Raw genomic sequence first — 21,190 nt, 5'->3', positions numbered from 1 at the left:
GGCAAAATTCTACCATTCCCTTTGAAAACTTTGTCTTATGCAAGACAAGGATGCCCTCTCTCACCACTCCTATTCAACATAGTATTGGAAGATCTGGCCAGGGCAATCAGGCAAGAGAAAGATAAAGGGTATTAAAATAGGAAGAGGGGAAGTCAAATTATCTCTGTTTGCAGATGACACAATTATATATTTAGAAAATCCCATCATCTCAGTCCAAAAACTCCTTCAGCTGATAAGCAACTTCAGTGAAGTCTCAGGATACAAAATCAATTTGCAAAAATCACAAGCATTCCTATACACCAATAATAGACAAACAGAGAGCAAAATCATGTGAACGCCCATTCACAATTGCTACAAAGATAGTAAAATACCTAGGAATGCAACTTACGAGGGAAGTGAAGGACCTCTCTAAGGAGAACTACAAACCACTGCTCAAGGAAATAAGAGAGGACACAAACAAATGGAAAAACATTCCATCCTCATGAATAGGAAGAGTCAATATCATGAAAATGGCCATACTGCCCAAAGTAATTTATAGATTCAATGTCATTCCCATCAAGATCCCATTGACTTTCTTCATAGAATTAGAAAAAAACTACTTTAAACTTGATATGGAACCAAAAAAAGAGCCCGTATAGCCAAGACAATCCTAAGCAAACAAAAAAAACAAAACAAAAAAAAAAAACAAAGCTGGAGCATAACACTACCTGACTTCAAACTATACTACAAAGGTACAGTAACCAAAACAGCATGGTACTGGTACCAAAACAGATATATAGACCAAGGGAACAGAACAGAGGCCTCAGAAATAATGCCACACATCTACAACTATCTGATCTTTGACAGTCCTGAGAAAAACAAGCAATGTGGAAAGGATTCCCTATTTAATAAATGGTGTTGGGGAAAACTGGCTAGCCATATGCAGAAAGCTGAAACTGGACCCCTTCCTTAAACCTTATACAAAAATTAACTGAAGATGGATTAAAGATTTAAATGTTAGACCTAAAACCATAAAAACCCTAGAAGAAAACCTAGGCAATACCATTCGCGACATAGGGATGGGCAAAGTTTTCATGAGTAAAACACCAAAAGCAATGGCAATAAAAGCCAAAATTGACAAATGGGATCCAATTAAACTAAAGAGCTTCTGTACGGCAAAAGAAACTACCATCAGAGTGAACAGGCAACCTACAAAATGGGAGAAAATTTTTGCAATCTATCCATTTGATAAAGGGCTAATATCCAGAATCTATAAGGAACTTAAACAAATTTACAAGAAAAAAACAACCCCATCAAAAAGTGGGCAAAGGATATGAACGGACACTTTTCAAAAGAAGACATTTATGCGGTCAACAAACGTATGATAAAAAGCTCATCATCACTGGTCACTAGAGAAATGCAAATCAAAACCACAATGAGATAACATCTCAGGCTAGTTAAAATGGCGATCATTAAAAAGTCAGGAAACAACAGATGCTGGAGAGGATGTGGAGAAATAGGAACACTTTTACACTGTTGTTGGGACTGTAAACTAGTTCAACCATTGTGGAAGTCAGTGTGGTGATTCCTCAGGGATCTAGAAGTAGAAATACCATTTGACCCAGCCATCTCATTACTGGGTATATACCCAAAGGAGTATAAATCATGCTGCTATAAAGACACATGCACACGTATGTTTATTGTGGCACTATTCACAATAGCAAAGACTTGGAACCAACCCAAATGTCCAACAATGATAGACTGGATTAAGAAAATGTGGCACATATACACCATGGAATACTATGCAGCCATAAAAAATGATGAATTCATGTCCTTTGTAGGGACATGGATGAAGCTGGAAACCATCATTCTCAGCAAACTATTGCAAGGACAAAAAAACCAAACACCACATGTTCCCACTCATAGGTGGGAATTGAACAGTGAGAACACACGGACACAGGAAGGGGAACATCACACACCGGGGCCTGCTGTGGGGTGGGTGGTGGGGGGAGGGATAGCATTAGGAGATATACCTAATGTTAAATGACGAGTTACTGCATGCAGCACACCAACATGGCACATGTATACATACGTAACAAACCTGCATGTTGTGCACATGTACCCTAAAGCTTAAAGTATAATTAAAAAAAAAAAGAAAAAGTCATGGGAGGGGTGGAGAAAGACAGAGAAGGAGAGGGAGAAGGGGAGAGAGGGAGAGAGAAAAGGAAGAAAGAAAGGAAGAGAAGGAGGGAGGGAGAAAGACAGAAGAAAGGAACAGAAGGAGAGAGAGATGAATCTAGAATAGTCATTTATACATGTGGTATGCTTATCAACGGGTTTCACACTTATTTTCTTGGGGAAAAATACTAAGGAAAATGGTTGTCAACTCACTGCGTTCTCTTACAGCTCCATAAAACTCTCTTAACTTCTACATTACAAAACTCATATTCAAAATTAAAAGCAATCATTTTACATATTTGAATCTTGATATTAAGATCCCACAGTGGATTACACATTTGATTTTTTCTTCCTGCCTTCATTTGTGCTTTACTGACTTTTGAGAAATCTTTTTATTTTTTATCCATGATACATTTGAATTTCATTAATATTATTAATAAAGGACCAAACTGAGTATTCTTCCATTCCCCCTAAATTTTGTAGTTTAGATACTTTGCCTTCACAAATAATGTATAATTAAAATTGTTCAAAATGCCCAGAATTTTAAATTATGAAAAAGCCATATTCAATAAATATACACTGTCATATAAAATCTTGCTTTATGCTAATGCTTTATCTTTTCTGCCAGTTCTATAGGGGTAAAAGTATCTTTCTTTTATTTCTATAATTCGCAGCATAGTACCTTCCTAGGGATAAGCTCATAAAAGATATTTGTTTAATTAATGAATAAATGACTATATGAATGAATTAATGGAATTTCTTATTTTATGATATGGAAGATTTATAAACTGCTATATTATTTATCAAAATGCAATAGGAAATAGATGGCCCAAATTTCAAGTAATAGCTAAAAGAGGAGGTAGGAAGATTTGGCATAGATTTTTGGATTTATCATTCTTCTTTCTTAATAACTAGAGAAAATGCTGGGAAATAGATACCTTGCAGCTTAGAAAATGAAGAGAATTCTGTAGTTGTATAATCAACCATTAATGTGTTGTTGGTGGGAAAAAGATGTTTAGTATCTAATATTGTGGTGTATTGAATCAAGAAAACTGGCATTTCTTCATCATTTAAAAATGAACATTGTGTTCTGTTCTGAATACAGAAATATGATCAATGCAAATCTCAAGCTAAAAGCTTTACTAGATATTTCTCTTTAAGCTAAACCCACCCACACACACACACACTCATGTCTAAATGTGTTTACTATTTATTTTTTACTCTTAAAGTGATGTTATTTACATGTGTTGTTAGAATGCAAACCTTATCAGTAGGACATCAAGGATTAAGCTCTGGCAGTATTAAAGTTAGAACAGTCACATGTATGCAAATTTTTACATAGTTAAAAAGAAGAATCACTGTAAAATAAATGCTTATTCTTTAATTATAAGTGATGTGGAACAATGTGTACTTAGTTCTAAAGTTCAGTCAAGGAGACTTCCAGGATGTGCATAGCTACTGTATGAGTGTGGGGTGCAGAGATGGAGGATGCTTCTGGAAGTCAAGCAGTGGAATTCCATGGTATACTCAGAAAAGTTAATAGTTCAGTTATTTCCAAGAAGGCTTCTTGCTGCAGACCAGTAATTAATGGTCCCGCTGCTCCTCTCTTTCACTGGTGCCTTCTTCTTCTTCAGGGAACGCTGATTCATTCTGGCCTTTCAGATGCTTAACCCCTGAAATTATAAAAATTATGCAAAATTTAAATGATTTTCATTTCTGGAATATTAACCGCTTTGCTGCAAAAGATAAAGAGTGGAAAGTTTTCATTTGGTGTTTATATGTTTTTCTCCAAGAATTTTAACAATGTAATCCTATATAAACCTTTTAATTCACTGAGCAATAAAAACATACCCAGCTGAATTTCCATTAGAGGCAGGCTATCTTTCATAATTAAAGCTTCTCCATTAGGGATTGCATCACAGCCTATTAAAAACCTGTTAACTAAAAATCTGCTCACAGATTCTTATTATAATTCTAATGTATCACTTAGTTCAAATATTGCTTTTGGCATCCCTCAATTCTATTACAACAAGAACTATTGAAACCCCTAGGAACAAAAGGGTGTGCGTGCCATTTCTGTAACTTACAAACAACAAAACAATCAGAATATTGTGAATCTTCTTTCAGAACCTAAACATACCAAAGTGATTATGGAACTTCTCTATTCAAAATTCTTCAATAACTTCCCCCACAACCTATACAGTGGGAAAAACATTGGCATACATTTGCCTGCTATACAAGGCTCTTATAATCTGGGCTCTCTACCATTTCTCACCAGCCTTTCCTGCTTTCAGGGTAATTTACACTTAACAACACTAACCTACTTTTCCCCCGGGCCACTCCAGACTCCCTCAGGCTTTCATACTTTTCTTGTTCTGTTCTCATTGCCAGACATCTTCATCCTACACACACACATGATAATCTCCCACTCACCCTTCTTGTGTCAGCTTGCCTCCTCTCTGATGGCTACCCCAATTCCCCATGTAGATAGACTTTCTCATATTCCCCCCTGCTCTTAGAACATCTATTGTCAATTACCTTATAGAACTGTATTTGTTTACATCTCTTTCTCATCAGAGAAAACTCCTCGATGCTGAGAAATATGTAATTTAATTTGGAGTCCCAGGCACAGTGCCTAGCAAACAGTAGGTACTCATTAATATTTATTGTCTAAATCATTGATTGAATTAATGAAGTAACAGTTTGGTATATGCATTTGGCAGTTCCACAATAATCTATCTTTAGATTTTTTTCAAAATTATTTCAAATTTAGAGTATAAATCAGAAGACAATTACAACAACCACACTCAATCTACAAAATTATCTTTCATTTCCCTCGAGTCTATTCTGTTAAGATATCAGAGTAGCTGAAACTTTCTGCATATAGTGATAGTTAACGTGGGAAATTTTACACTTTTTTGTATCTTATAAAATTAGTTTATGAGATTTTTTAAGTATTACTAAAACACACTCTAGTAAGAATTGATAAATGAAAGGAAGTCATTCCTCATGTTTGCTATAAAACAAAGAGTCTCAAGAAATGTGTAAGTTTGCATGTACGGCTGTCAGCAAGCCTCAGAGTGCTATTTGGCAAACAGTGACGTCCTTGGACTTCATGGATTGCAAAAATATTTTATCACTTGTAATAATATTTAAATACTTTAATTTCATCTGAAAACTTACATTACTCACAATTCTTCTTGATCTAAGACTGTAGGGAGAAATTTGTTGCTAAGACATGGAATTCACTTCACATTATCATAAATTACCTGAAAAGGAGGTCTCAGTGCTCAGGGAAAGGGAAGAGGGTTTATTAAGTGTCCAACCAGTCACTCTGCTTGAGTCTTACATACATGACTCACTAAACCTCACAACTCCTTGTGGTAAACACCTGTCTAGTAAAATTTAGACTTAGAGAAGATAAAGGATTTGTACAAGGTTGTAAGAGTATTGTGATGCTAAGAGAAGTTCGGACACATCATAGTCTCTCAATATATACTGAATGAATTAATGAGGGTATGAATGAGTAAGTCATAAAGTTCCATTATTAAGAGACACTGATTCATTTTCACCTTTAGCTTTTTGGCTGCTGACCCAAACTTTCCATCATTCTCTAGGATTTATCATAGGTTTGAAGTACCAATTAATCTGGCACCGAGGTCTTGGGGTTCCCTCTGAAATATTAAGACACAGTAATCATTCAGCCACCTGCCACTCTTCTTCCTTAGCTGAGGTTGACTATATCTTGCCAGGTTTGCAAAGGTTCTAATGACTCCAGAGCTCATCTTTTTCATTCACAAGGTAACTCAAGAGTAATAAATCTGTGTTTGAGATAATGTTCTTTAAATAAGAGGTAATAATCTAATGTCCTTATTGATTTGTCTAAATGAGGGGATTAAATATAAAGGAAAAAATCAGTAATTAAGATGTTTAACTCATTAATCCATTAATCACCCACTTTCCACACTTGAGAATAGGTCTGCTTGTTTACCCTGATCCACATTTAATTTATTTTATAATAATAATAGTCACAAAGTTATATGAAAAAGCCAAACCTTTTTCAAAGTAAAATCACTCGCTTGGACAAATGTTAGAAGGTCTTCCTTAGCCCTATACAATTGTGGCATTACTATTTCCAGGTGAAACATTTTGATGAGGCAGGAGCAGGTGACATGTTACCACAGAGCTGTTCAGCAGAATATCTACCACGAATTCTTTGATTCCCAAAGCAGTTTACTCTAATACCATCTTTCAATTGGATAATGAACGATTGGTTGATGTGTGCCTTGAAGCAGCCTTCAAGGCAATCTCTCTCTTTTCCTGTCATCAATATTCATCTGATTATAGATGCAATAATGCTGAGATTAAAGTGAGAAGGCTGCTGAGGACTATGTAATAATTTCTTTCTCCCTACACCTCTCCTGCATCCCAAAACACACGTATAATTTGTGTTTAATTTTCTTTAAACCCCCATTTGATGTTTGAGGAGACTTACATTTGATGTAATTCTAGAGATGGATGAAAATGAATTGGTCTGGGGATGTTGTTGAAATTCTCAGAGCTTCGTCCTCTGCCAGATGCTAATAAGCATCAGGGAAATCCCTCCCCTGCACAGGGTTTGAGGCTTGGCACAGGGCAATCAGCCTCAGGAGCAAGTGCAGACTCAGCTAGGGCTGCATATGGGCGGAAAACCAAGGAATCCCAAAAAACACATTGAAGGTTCTTTTCTTCGAAGCAAAATGAGCACACAGGAAAAGGGACCATGTAGAAGACAAGGATATGCCATATGAAAATGTGAAGGAATGAAGAAAAGAAAGCAGACAATAAAAGAAGAAAAGGAAAAGAAATAAATTTTGACCCTAAGCAGAATATAATACTTATTCTCTTCTCTATTCTGTAGATCAAATGGTTAAATGTGGAGTCAACAAAGTTGTGAAGTAACTGAGTGAAGAATTTTGAATACTGAATCCATAGAGGGAGGTTTATATTTGGCAAACCACAGGTCAATATTTTTAATCAATTAATCTGAAGCCAAAGACAGGAGGCTCATTACATTTGTAGATAACACAAAATTTGTAAGAAAAGATGACATGAATGGCAAAGTGAGTAAAGGTTTCCAAGAGCTGGAATGATGGCCTAAGCAATTAAGGTAGAGTTCAACAGAATTTTTGTTTTTAGAAAGGTTTAGTTCTAAAAAAAAAAAAGAGTATAAGGGCAACCTTAATTAATTATAGTTAGAGATTTTAGGTGACCACAATTTCACTTGACCTGGTGTTTCTAGGCACAGAGCTCCTGGCAGTGTTGGTGGTATTGCTAGTGGCGAAGTTGGCAGTACGAGAAAGGGAATTGCTCTCTAACCACGTGTTGGTCAGACTTTTCCTGCAACATGCTGCCTAGTTCTCATCTGCATTTTAAGAGGACTAGTTTAAGAAGGGAATTGAGATAAAAGGTAGTTTGTTTTTTTTTTATCTTTTTTTTTTAAATTTTTTATTATACTTTAAGTTTTAGGGTACATGTGCACATTGTGCAGGTTAGTTACATATGTATACATGTGCCATGCTGGTGCGCTGCACCCACTAACTCGTCATCTAGCATTAGATATATCTCCCAATGCTATCCCTCCCCCCTCCCCCCTCCCCACCACAGTCCCCAGAGTGTGATAGTCCCCTTACTGTGTCCATGTGATCTCATTGTTCAATTCCCACCTATGAGTGAGAATATGCGGTGTTTGGTTTTTTGTTCTTGCGATAGTTTACTGAGAATGATGGTTTCCAGTTTCATCCATGTCCCTACAAAGGACATGAACTCATCATTTTTTATGGCTGCATAGTATTCCATGGTGTATATGTGCCACATTTTCTTAATCCAGTCTATCATTGTTGGACATTTGGGTTGGTTCCAAGTCTTTGCTATTGTGAATAATGCCGCAATAAACATACGTGTGCTATTGTCCTCTATTAATTTCCTCTATGCTAAATATTCCAGTTTCATCTATAATTCCTCCAGAAAAGTGAAGTCATAAAACTACCTTTTACCTGGGAAGCACAAGGGGTAAAAGGTAGTTTTATGACTTCACTTTTCTGGAGGAATTATAGATGAAACTGGAATATTTAGCATAGAGGAAATTAATAGAGGACAATAGAGGCTGACTTTGAATTCCTAAAATACTGGAAAAGGAAATAAAATTAATCTATGTAGCTTCCAAGAGCAGAAATAGAGTCAATGGCTGACATTTATGCGTATAGGCAGATTATAACTCAATATAAAAAAGGAAATTCCCAAATTCTTTATGTTTGCCCAGAAATAAACAAATGAGTGAGTTCCTCATCACTGTACATGTTGAAGTCAAAGCTATAGTTTCATCTCTGAGGCAGGTTATAGATAATTCCTGCACTGAGTAGCAGGGTGAACACGTAACCTTGCATATCCTAGGATGCTATTAATCCACAAAGGAAATATTCTGTACTATTGAAAAATTAGCTCTGTTTTGAGTACTATAAGTTACAAAAAAGTAATTATAATGTCAAATGATATAATGGCCCAAATACACATTTTAAAACTAATTCACATAGGGAGTAGCAAATGTAAATAGATTTATTTTATTTTTTTCAACTACATATTTTAGACCATTGCAAATCATTCTAAAGTCCTTTAGGGAATCTATGTGTGGATTTTAAAGAGCTTCTGACCTTCTTGGAATTCTATTTATAGTGTATTTGTGCTTTTTCAGGGAACGAGGTCAATAGTTTTCAGCAGAATCTCAGTGGGGTCTCTGATCTGCAAGTAATTATGAATTTGAATTCTAATCTCTTTAAAGATGAAGAAACAGTTTCAGATGGTAAAGTGACTTGCTTAAATTCCCATAGTGGTTATTGGTTGAGCTGGGGCACAAATTTGGCCCTTAACTCCTATTGGGGGCTCTTTACCTGGGTTCCAAGGACCTAATCTTCCACTGTTATTGACTTCTTAGAAAGTTAGAATTTGAGAAAACTATGGTGACTCAAGATCATGAGGCCCTTTTCATTATCAGAAGATTTTACATCATGGATAGATTTCAGTATAACTTTTCAATCCTTTTGTTATTGTGGTTGTCATTATTTTCAATAGAATTTGGAGTCAGAAAGATAATAGAATTTAACCTTGCCCAGGAACACTCCCAGGATAAAACCAAGTTAGAAATAGCATTTAGATCAGTTCCCAAACCTGGACTGAACTCTGGGAAACACAGAAAAAAATATTGTGGTCTAGTCTGTAGAGATGAGACATAGTCATCAAGCAGTATGCGTTAAATATAATAAAGCCCCTACTGTGTGCTGAGCATGAAAAAGAAACAGCTACAAATCAGATGGGAAGGTCAGCCAAAAGGTGATGGTGTGCATGTAATGAAGCTAATTCAGTGAAGAAGTGCTATGGATCAGTAAAACAAATGGTGCATTAGGAAAATTCTGACAATGAAAAGAAGAGCTCCGAGTCAATGGATAGTAATTTGGACTGTCATTTATTGAGCAATATACTCATTAGATTATGGGAAACGCAAACCTGGTGCCTATCGCAAAAACTTTTTGCAAAATAGATTTAACAGGCATTGGTTTTCTAAAATCCTCCTATATACAAAGGAGTGATTTCAGTGGGCTTAGAAAGATGGCTTTCTAAGGGTTCCTTGAGTATTGGCACCCTAAGGTTTATCACAAAAATAATACTAGGAATATAATTTCTATATAATTGTATGTATAGTTATATATATTTATAATTTTATGACTCAATATAATTTAATCTATAATCTTTAATCTATAATATAAAACAGAAAGGCCCCTCAGTAAAGGTCCACCATCTCTCAGATTTCACATTTCTCAAAATGCTTTTATACTTATTGTAATTGTTCAATCCTCTTGTCATTCATTTATAATAAAGAACTATACATTAATATCCTGAAGGTCACAGACAACAAGGGACATATTGATTTTTTTCAAAATTAAAAGCATATTATTTCCTGAACTCACCATAAATGTATCCCTTTCTATTTTATTTGACATAAATTATATGTAGACAGCACAGTTAATCTCTGTTCTAATATAATGACTTGCCAATTAATATAAGCTGCAAATCAACACATGATCCTTTAACTCCCCATTACTTAAGGCATCATTTCTTTGCAGAAGAATAAACGTGCAATATGATTTTCTCTTCATCATCCATGGAAATAGGGACAACATGTTTATGTGATATTCATAAGTATGTTTTGTATATTTTTACCTATATTTTACCAAAACTGTTACCCAATAGCAAAGCTGAGATAAAAGGTTTAGCAGTAAATACTAAGAAGGTAGGGAAGAAGGTACTATTACATATTAATATTAGAAATATGAATTCAAACAATATCTTTGGAAAGTAATATGGTATCATTTATCAAAACGTAAAGAGCCCACATCTTTATCATCTCTCTCTCTCTCTTTTTAAAAATGTTGCAAGCATTCTGCTGCTTGGCCCAGGATGAGAATTACTTTAATAGACTGATTGCCGCTTTTGCCCTCCACAGTCATGTGCCCCTCTAGTACCCATTTTTCTTCTGAAGCTAATGCATTCCCCATGAATTTAGAAGTAGAGTTAAATTTTTAAGCCTACACATAATGGAGCTCAACAATGTTTAGGCAATTTCACTTTAGAAAGAGACAGAATGGCTCCCTAGCCTGCAAGACTTGACTGCAATTGATTGAACACAATAGCATATCTAAAATAAAGAATGCATCGATCAGCAGGAGTCAGTGGTTAGCCTTGAAAGCATTAAAAATAAAATAACAAAAGGAGAGTTGCATTTACAGCCACAGAAGCAAATGTTGTGTGTGTTTCTTTTACCATGTCCAGAGAATAACATCCTGTGCTGGCATTTTAAAGGCTCTGTCCTCCGGGCAGGGTACTTCCCTATTAAAGCAATGGTTACCACAGGCTACCATAGACTGTTGCCAGTGTATGCCCCAGTCACATAATTCAATCACCCAGCTCTGACTCTGAGCTCACCAAGGAAAACCTCTGATAGCAACAGAGCTAGCATACAAGGAGAGAAGGCTCTGACTAGAATAATATTGTCTTCACCTGATAGTAGTCATTTATTTTGAATTGATAAATTAACATTCTGGTTTTATATATTAGTTTTTAAAGTTATATTTTATTTTAATTAACATATAACAATGTATTATTTATTTTAATAATGAACCTTATTGAATTTTATTTTTCATTAATTTTAATATAAATATGGAGTACAGAGTGATATTTTGATACATTTATTTTGAAATGATCAAATCAGAGTAGATAGTATATCCATTACCTCAAATGTTTATTAATAATTTATTTGTGGTAAAAACATTTAAAATCCTGTCTTTTAGCTGTCTTGAAGTATACTCTGTATTATTGTGAATTGTTGTAAACTTGCTGGGCAATAGAACACCAGCTTGCTTACTAGGAGAGAAGGCACAGATTAGGCTAGTCTTATGTTCACCTGACGATGACATTTCTTATTTTGAATTAATAAATTTGCATTCTAGTTATATATGTCAGTCCTGATATGCTTTTTATGGAGCACAAATATTACAACTTCAACTGACTCTCAGTCATCATCAACGAGATAATTTGTGAACATGCCCAGTGGTGGCTGAATCTGGCCAGCAGCTAAGGTGGGAACTTGAAGGGACCTCTGGAGGTGGGGAACTCATGCTACTTTAGTTTAAGACTTACTATAAAACTACAGTAATCAAGAGAGTGTGTGGTGAAAAAACAGACAAAGAGAACAATGGAACAGCATAGAGAGTCCAGAAACTGACTCATGTAAATGTAGTCAACTAATCTTTGACAAAGGAGAAAAGGGAATACAATGGAGCAAAGACAGTCTTTCCAACAAATGGGAACTTGAACAACTGAACATCCACATGCAAAAAAATATAATAATCTAGATTCAGACACTACACTCTTCACCAAAAAAACCCAAATTGATCCAGACTTCAATGTAAAACACACATTTATGATACTCCTAGAAAATAACATAGGAGAATACCTGGGTAGCCTTAAATATGGGGATGGCTTTTTAGGTTCAACACCAAAGACATAATCCATGAAAGAAAAGAAACAGGTAAGCTGTTCTTCATTAAAATTAAAACATCTGCTCTGTGAAAAACAATGTAAAGGATGTGAATACAAGCCATAGACTGAGAGAAAATGTTTGCAAAAGACACACCTGATAAAAGGGCTACTATCCAAAACATACAAAGGACTCTTAAAACTCAACAGTAAGGAAACAAACAATCCAATTAAGAATGGAAAAAAAAGGTCTGAACAGCCAAGGAGATACATAGATGGCAAGTAAGCATATGAAAAGATGTTCAACATCATCTTTCATTAAGAACTGCAAATTAAAACAATGAGATACTACTGCACACCTATGAGAGTGGCTGAAATCCAAAACACTGACAACACCTGACAAAACACTGAGAAATGCTAGCAAAGACAGGGAGCAACAGAAATGAGAAATACTACAGCAACTTTGAGAGAGAGTTTGGCAATTTCCTACAAAAGTAAACATACTATACAATCCAGAAATCACTGTTTTGTATTTACCCAAATGAATCGAAAACTGATGTCCACACAAAAAACCTGCACATAGATATTTATAGCAGCTTTGTTAATAACTGCAAAACCTTGGAAGACAGAATCAATAGTATTTGCTGGAAAACTGGATATGGATTATAAGAAAAAGAAGACAGTCAAGTATGTCACCAAAGTTTTTGGCCAAGGTAACAGAAAAAATGGAATCATGATTAACTAAGATGGGGAAGATTTAGATGAAGAAAGTTTTATATGGAATATCTGATGCCAAACATAGTAAATTTGATAGTTACAATGTATACCCAAATGAATATATGGTTATTATGTGTCTGAAATTCAGAAGAGAATTCTGGGCTCAGGTATTAATGTGGAAGTCATCATTATGTAGACAACATTTAAAACCGTTAAACAGTTGAAGATCCCTGAGAAAGGGAATAAATAAAGAAGAAAACATGTTCAAAAGCTGAGCCCTGGAGTACTCCAACATTAAGAGTGCAAAGAGAACAGGATGGCACAGAAAAAGAAGACTGTCCAGGAGTCTGAAAAGAGAAGAGATGAAAGCAGTGAATGTACCCAACTACTCCAAGAAGTTCTGCTGCAAGAGAGAGCTAAGAAATACTGCATTAGCTATAGGAACAGTGAGGTCAAATAGAATTTTTTCCTATTTTATTGAGGTATATTTGAAATACAGTAAACTGCACATATTCAAGGTGTACAATTTTATCAGTTTTGACAGATGTTAGCATCTGTGACACCATTACTACATTCAAGATAACAAACATTTCCATCCAAACAGGAATTTTTTAACCTAGGAAACAATAGAGGATACTTGTTTGCTGATGGGTATGATCCCATAGGGAGGAGGAAAACTATGACACAGAAAACAGACGGAAGAATTTCTAGAGCAATGTTTCAGAATGCAGGTGGGGATAGCTATATTGCACAACTGAAGGAGTTGCTGTTAGAGAAAAGCACAAAACGTTCACCTACAATAGCAAGCAGAAAGGCAGGCTATGAAAAGGAACAGATGTGGTAGGCGAGAAGACCTCATGGTGGGAGTCCAAAAGTTCTCTTCTCATGGCTTTGGTTTTCTCAAAGTAGAAAGCAAGCTCATTAGATAAGAGTGAGAAAGAAGAGGATGTGCTGGAGGTTTGCAGAGAAAGGATACACTGTAATAGACATCTCAGAGAGTGGAAGAGAGAATGAACTAAGGAAAGGTAGTGTGCCTGTCAGAAAGTACTAAGTGCCCATCAGAGGTTCTGTAGTCATGAGTTCAAAATAAGACCATCAGTAAAGCTGTGTCCAGTTGCATAAAAGAAGGTGAGCAGTAGGCCAACACTAGGTCTCACCACTTGTAAAACCTTGTTAATTTGTTTTTCGTTCCGTCTCTACAATGTTTTTGTATTTTTAAAAGTGTTTTTATAAACATTTTTCTCATATCCATGACATCTCCAGGAAAATAAGGCAGGAATGACTCTCAGACAAGAATGTTTGAATTTTAAACAATGGCAAGGATGGGGACAATGTTTAATCTGAAAGAACTGATGAATTTTAAGCATTCTAATACCTAGATTAGAAGAATTCTGGGCAAAAATACTTCATTGGAATCATGCAAATTCTGACGTCTCTTTACTTAAAAGTCAATTTTTGCTCAGACCATGACATATTGAAAGATTACAAATTTTAAAAATTAATAAAGATTACCAAAGTTTCTGGCAAGTTCATTTTCCCCTGGCAATGTATTACCATTGGAAGAATTTAAGGAAAGCCCACTGTTATAGATTGAATTGTGTGCCCCAAAAAGATGTTGAATTCATAGCCCTCAGTATCTGTAAACGTGACTTTATTTGAAAATAGTGTCTTAACAGTTCCTCAAGTTAAAGTGAGGTCATAAGATTGGGCTGTAGTCCAAAATGACTGTGAAATGGGAGGAGTTTCCTTATACCCCTCGAAGGGCATGCAGTGGGGGTGTGGCTTGCTTCTTCTGGTGTCCCCCTGCTCAAACCTCTATGGGGAGCATGCACACTGGCAAGTCGTGGGGCTCCAACCCCACATCAGGGTCTAGGATTGAGTGTTTACAGCTCCTGAAGCCCTAGTGGTGCATATTACAGTGTGCTTTTTTAGTTTTTCAGTTTTTTAGTTTTTTAGTTGTGCTGTCTGCAGGTGGCTTGTGTTAATCAGCTCAATTAGGCCCCATGCCTTATGGCAAAGACAGAGGGCTTTCTGTATCCAGGGATTCTTGCCCTAGTGTACCAAAAAAGAAAAAATTGGATCACATATGGGCTTGGAGAATGAGTTCAAGGTTTTATTGAGTGGTGGAGGTAGCTCTCAGCAGATGGATGGGGAGCCAGAAGTGGGATGGAGTGGGAAGGTGATCTTCCCCTGGAGTCAGGCCAATCAGTGGCTGGGCTCTCCTCCGACCACCACCCTCAACCAAATTCCCCTTGGTGTCCACATCATCGATGTCCTGACAGCGTCTGCTGGTGCTTGTCCGTGCACTTTTTTGCCCCTCTGCTCCTCTAAATAACTAGCTGCTCGTTTGTATGCCTGCTAGGATCTCAGGGTTTTTATAGGCACAAGATGGGGGTGTGGCAGGCCAGAGTGGTCTTGGAAAATGCAACATTGGGGCTTGAAAGCAGGAGTGCCTGTACTCACTTAGGTCCCCTGGGCACAGGCCCGAGGGTGGAGCCCTTGCTAGGGACACAGCCCTTCTCTACCCAGTACTTCCCTGCCCCACTCCTGTATCAATTGTATCCTTAAAAAAGGGAGAAATTTGAACACAGAGACAGTTTTGTACAGAAGGAAAACCATATGAAAACACATAGAGAACACCATCTATAAGCCAAGGAAAATCTGAGGCTACTAGACACTAGGAGAGAGGCATGACACAGATTTTCCTTCAGCCCTCAGAGGAAACAAACCCTGAGGACACCGTTGTCTCAGGGTTCTGGTCTCCAAAACTGTGAGACAATACATTTCTGTTGCTTCAACCACCCAGTTGTGGTTGTTATGGCACATTGTGATGGCAACCCTAGCAAACTAATACATCTATAGCGTTGAATTGTGTATGGGAAATCCCCATCCTCCCCAATACCATTGTGATATACCCTCAGTTGGATTTAAAGCACAGCTACTGAGTTTCTCCTGCTGCCAATGAAACATTCAGCTTCTTGGAAGCACCTGCTATCAGACTATATCAAATCTTCCTTTCCTTTATGCAGTCATCTACCAACCTCATGATCATATCAAATTCTCTGGAGATTATAGCACTTCCCTAAATTTCTTTATACCAGTTCTCCTAAAATCATTCTTGAAGACTTCAGTCTCCACCAAGATGACCCATTCCCTCTCCCGTCACTATAAAGCTTCCTTACCTAGACTCCCACACCTTTGCCCTTCTCTCTTCTGTGGTACTCATCTGACAAACCTACAATTGTCATAAAAATCCACCTCTCTGTAATTACAGAATGCCTGAACCCCAATGGAGAAGCACGACTGACAAAAGCCTAAAACTATGCTGACTGATGTCACATAAAATTTTTGACCACAATTTTTAAGTGGGCTTCAACATTTCCTGAAAAATCTACTCTATTTCCCTCTTTAAATCAGTCTTAAATTGTCTCAGAATGCTATTCACTCCTCAAATCTTGAACATTCCCACACCTTCCTCAAACTCAGCTGATTTTACATAGTAAAGCAAAGCAATCATTAAAGAAATGACATCAGCCTGGCCAAATCTACTAATATATTTGAATCTGCACCCATATATCTGCCTTATCTCCTAAGATTCAACCTTCATTTTTTTCCACCCCTCATTTTTTTTTTTACAATATCTCTTCCCCTTTCAAAGAACACTCCTAAAATTTTAGCCACTCTCTTTTGCATTGTCAGTTTCTTCCATTCTGCTAAAATATTTCTAATGCCACGAAAACATGTTTTAAGATCTCCCATTTCAGGAAACCCTCTTGACTCTATGTTCCTCTCCAGACATTGCCCCCTGCCTCTTCTCCCTTTCATAGTAAAACTCCTTATAGTGTACTAAATAGATTGTCACTTTGAAACCTTTTCTTAACCCAACCCAGTTAGACTTCTATGCCTATTACTCCATTAAAATAGTTCTTGTTAAATTTTCCAACAAAATGCATCTAAGGAAATCCACTGGTCAGTTTCACATCCATTTCTTGGCAGCTACGTCACAATTGAACACTTCTCTTCCTTGAAACACTAACTTTAAGATGACCAAACAATCCTGTTTTTCCACTACGTCATTGGCTACACATTCTGTCTTTTCTGCTAGATAATTTTAATCATTCTTTTTTGTTTTCTATTTTTTTGTTTGTTTGTTTGCACACTTCGCCCAGGCTGGAGTGCAGTGGCGCGATCTCGGCTCACTGCTAGCTCTGCCTCCCGGGTTCACGCCATTCTCCTGCCTCAGCCTCCCGAGTAGCTGGGACTAAGGTGCCCGCCTCCACTCCCGTCTAATATTTTTGTATTTTTAGTAGAGATGGGGTTTCACCATGTTAGCCAGGATGATCTCGATCTCCTGACCTTGTGATCCACCCGCCTCAGCCTCCCAAAGTGCTGGGATTACAGGCATGAGCCACTGCTCCCGGCCTGATAATTTTAATCATTCTTATCCCTTCATGTCAAACATTTCCAGGGCTTGGTTACTGGATGTATTATCTATTTACACTAACTCCCTACGTTATCTGATCCAGTATCATTGCTTTAAATATAATCTATAATTTTTTCCAGCTTTTTTGAGGCATAATTTGTATTGTCCTGATGATTAGTGATGCTGAGTACCTTTTCAGATACCTGTTGTCCATTTTGTATGTCTTCTCTGAAAAAAATGTGCTCATTTTTTAATCAGGTTATTTGGTTGTTTTTTGCTATTGAGTTGTATGGGTTTCTTACATATTTTAGATGTTAACTCCTTATTAGATATATAGTTTGAAAATATTTTTTCCATTCTGTAAGTTGCCTTTTCATTTTGTTGATGATTTCTTTTGCTGTGCAGAAGCTTTTCAGTTTGATGTAATCCCACTTATTTAATGTGTGTTTTTGTTGCCTTTGATTTCAGTGCTGAATCCAAAAAAATCATTGCCAAGACCAATGTCAAGGAGCTCTTTTCCTCTGTATTTTTCTATAAATTTTACTGTTTTAGGTCTTACACTTGAGTCTTTCATCCATTTCAAAGTAATTTTTATACAAGGTATAAGATAAGGGTTCAGTTTCATTCTTTTGCAAGTGAATATCCGGTTTTCCCAAGATCATTTACTGACAAAACTATCCTTTCCCCATTGTGTATTCCTGGTGCCCTTGTCAAATATTAGTTGACCATATATACATGGGTTTATTTCTGGGCTCTTTATTCTCTTCCATTTGTCTATGTGTCTGTTTTTATGCCAGCACCATAATGTTTTGTTTAGCTTTGTAATATATGTTAAAATAGGAAGTGTAATGCCTCAAGTTTTGTTCTTCTTTCTCAAGTTTGCTTTGACTATTCACGGTCATTTGTGGTTTCAAACAAATTTTAGGATTGTATTTTCTATTTCTGTAAAAATTGTCATTGGAATTTTGATAGAGGGTGATTAAATCTCTAGATAACTTTGGGTAGTATGAACATTTTAACAATTTTAATTCCTCCAATCCATGACCATGGCATATATTTCCATTTATTTGTGTTTTCTTCAATTTTTTTAAATCAATGTCTTATAGTTTTCAATGTACAGATATTGGATTCCCTTGAATAAATTTATTCCTAAGTATTTTATTATTTTATATATTATTGTTAGAGATTGTTTTCTGAATTTGTTTTTCAGATAGTTTGCTACTAGTAAATACAAATACAACTAATTTTTATATGTTGATTTTGTATCCTTCATCTTTACCAAATTCACTTATTAGTTCTAGCAATTTTTTTGGTGGAGTCTTTAGAATTTTTTATATATAAGATCATGTTGTCTGCAAACAAGGGCAATTTAACTTCTTCCTTTCTAATCTGTGTGACTTGTATTGCTTTTTCTTGCCTACTTGCTCTAGCTAGGACTTCCAATACTATGTAGAATAGAAGAGGTGACAGTGGGAACTCTTGTCTTGTTTCTGGTCTTCCACTGAGTATGATGTTAGCTATGGGGTTGTCATACATATATGGTCTTTATTAGGTTGAGGTATACTCCTTTTATACCTAATTTGTTAAGTGGTTTTATCATCCATTTATTATGAAATGATGTTGAATTTTGTCAAATACTTTTTCTGCACCTATTGAGGTGATCACATGGTTTTTATTCTTTATTCAGTTAATGTGGTGTATCACACTTATTGATTTGTATATGTTGAACCATCTTTGCATCCCAGGCATAAATCCCAGTTGATCATAATGTGTGATCCTTTTAATGTGCTATTGAATTTGATTTACTAGTATTTAGGTGATTTACTAGTATTTAGGATCCTTTCAATGTGCTATTGAATTTGATTTACTAGTATTTAGGTGAGGATTTTGCATCTATGTTCATCAAGGATATTGGTTTGTAATTTTCTTTTCTTGTGGCATCCTTTTGTTGCTTTGGTATAAGGTTAATGCTGGTCTCTTAAAATGAGTTTAGAAGTGTTCCCTCATCTTCAGTATTTTGGAAGATTTTGTTAAAGTTTGGTATTAATTGTTTAAATGTTTGGCAGAATTCAGCCGTGAAGCCATCATGTCCTGGGCTTTTCTTTGAAGGGAGACTTTTTATTACTGACTCAATTGCCTTACTTGTTATTAATCTGTTCAGATTTTCTGTTTCTTTATGATTCAGTCTCAGTGGGCTTCTAGAAATGTATCCATTTTTTCTAGTTATCCAATTACATGCCAACTTGTTGGCATATAATTGTTCATAATAGTCTTTTATGATCCTTTTTTCCCCTATAGTGTCAGTTGTAATATCTCCTCTTTCACATATAATTTTATATGTGTCAGGCTTCTCTCTTTTTTATTGGTTAGTCTAGATAAAGGTTTGTCAATTTTACCTTTTCCCAAAACGAACTTTTAGTTTTGTTTCTCTTTACCATTGTCTTTCTAGTCTCTATTTCATGTATTTCTGCTCTAATCTTTATTATATTATTCCTTCTGCTAACTTTGGCTTTAGTTTATTCTTATTGTACTAGATCCTTGAGGTGTAAAGTTAGGCTGTTTATTTGAACGTTTTTTTCTTTTTACTTAATGTAGGCATTTATTGCTATAAATTTCTCTTTTAAAACTGCTTTTTCTGCATCCTATTAATTTGGCATGTTGTGTTTTCATTTCTGTTTGTCCCAAGATACACTTTTATTTCTTTTTTGATTTCCTCTTAATCCTCTGGTTGTTAAGGAATGTGTTGTTTAATTTCCACATATTCGTGAATTTCCAAAATTCCTCCTGCTATTGATTTCTAGTTTCATACCACTGGGATCAGAAAAGATACTTGATATTATTTCAATCTTTTAATTTTTGTTGAGACTTATTTTGTGACCCAATATATAATCTATCCTGGAGAATGTTCTATGTGCACTTGAGAAGAGTATATATTCTGCTATTATTAGATGGAATGCTCTCTATATATCTGTTAGATCCTTTTGGTCGACAGTGCGATTCAAATCTGCTATTTCATTATTTATTTTCTCTCTGGATTATCTTGTTAAAAATGGGGTATAAAAGTCCCATACTATATTGTATTGCTGTCTATTTTCTCCATCAGTTCTGTTAATATTTGCTTTATATATTTCAGTGCTCTAATGTTAGGCATTTATGTATCTACAATTGTTATATATCCTCTTGATTAAGTCACCCCTTTCCTTTATTGTTGTATAGTAATCTTTTTCTCTTGTGATAGATTTTGATTGAAAGCCTATGTTGTATGATGTAAGTATAGCTACTTCTGCTCTCTTTTTCACATTTGCATGGAACATCTTTTTTATCCCTTTACATTCAGCCTGTGTGTATCCTTAGGTTAAAGTGAGTTTCTTGTAAGCAGTACATTCTTAGATTTGTTTTTTAATCTATTCTGCCACTCTGTCTTTCAACTGGATAATTTAATCCATTTACATTTAAAGTAATTATTGATAGATAACTTGCTGTCGCCTATAACCTATAAAGCAGTGACTTCCAGTTGTATAGCATCAGTCCCAATTCTTCGCCTAGACTCAGATTCATGTATTCAATAGCCAAACTGTATTCTGATAGTTAGATGTTTAATAGCATCTCAAACTTAGTGTATCCAAAATATGATCTTGATTCTGTCCCCTCTTCAAAAAAAAAAAAAAAAATGAACAAACAAAACAAGGCCCTGCCCATTACTAACCTACTCTTCTCCAAAATTTATCAGGCCTGATGTATGTCCTCTTTGCATTTCATACTTCTCTTCCAATCCATGATCACATTTTGAAGTTTCTACATTCAAAATGATATCCCAAATCTAAA

General features: G+C 35.8%; 1 protein-coding gene across 4 annotated transcripts in view; it reads right to left on the bottom strand.

The window, feature by feature from the left end:
* The window catches only part of PPP1R1C (protein phosphatase 1 regulatory inhibitor subunit 1C), a 144,087-nt gene that overhangs the window by 6,136 nt on the left and 116,761 nt on the right, over window positions 1–21,190 (bottom strand). For 2 of the 4 annotated variants that reach the window (XM_063790626.1, XM_016950139.3), the window contains exon 5: window positions 3,352–3,830. In XM_063790626.1, the coding sequence (XP_063646696.1) occupies window positions 3,742–3,830 (89 nt within the window). In that variant the 3' untranslated portion in view covers window positions 3,352–3,741. Of the gene's footprint in view, window positions 1–3,351; window positions 3,831–21,190 lie in introns of those variants that run through there. The other 2 variants (XR_678544.4, XM_003309351.6) reach the window with 2 other exon arrangements.

This window comes from Pan troglodytes, chromosome 13 (assembly GCF_028858775.2).
Source record: "Pan troglodytes isolate AG18354 chromosome 13, NHGRI_mPanTro3-v2.0_pri, whole genome shotgun sequence".
Taxonomy (NCBI): domain Eukaryota; kingdom Metazoa; phylum Chordata; class Mammalia; order Primates; family Hominidae; genus Pan; species Pan troglodytes.
This window is presented reverse-complemented; position numbering and strand designations above follow the sequence as displayed.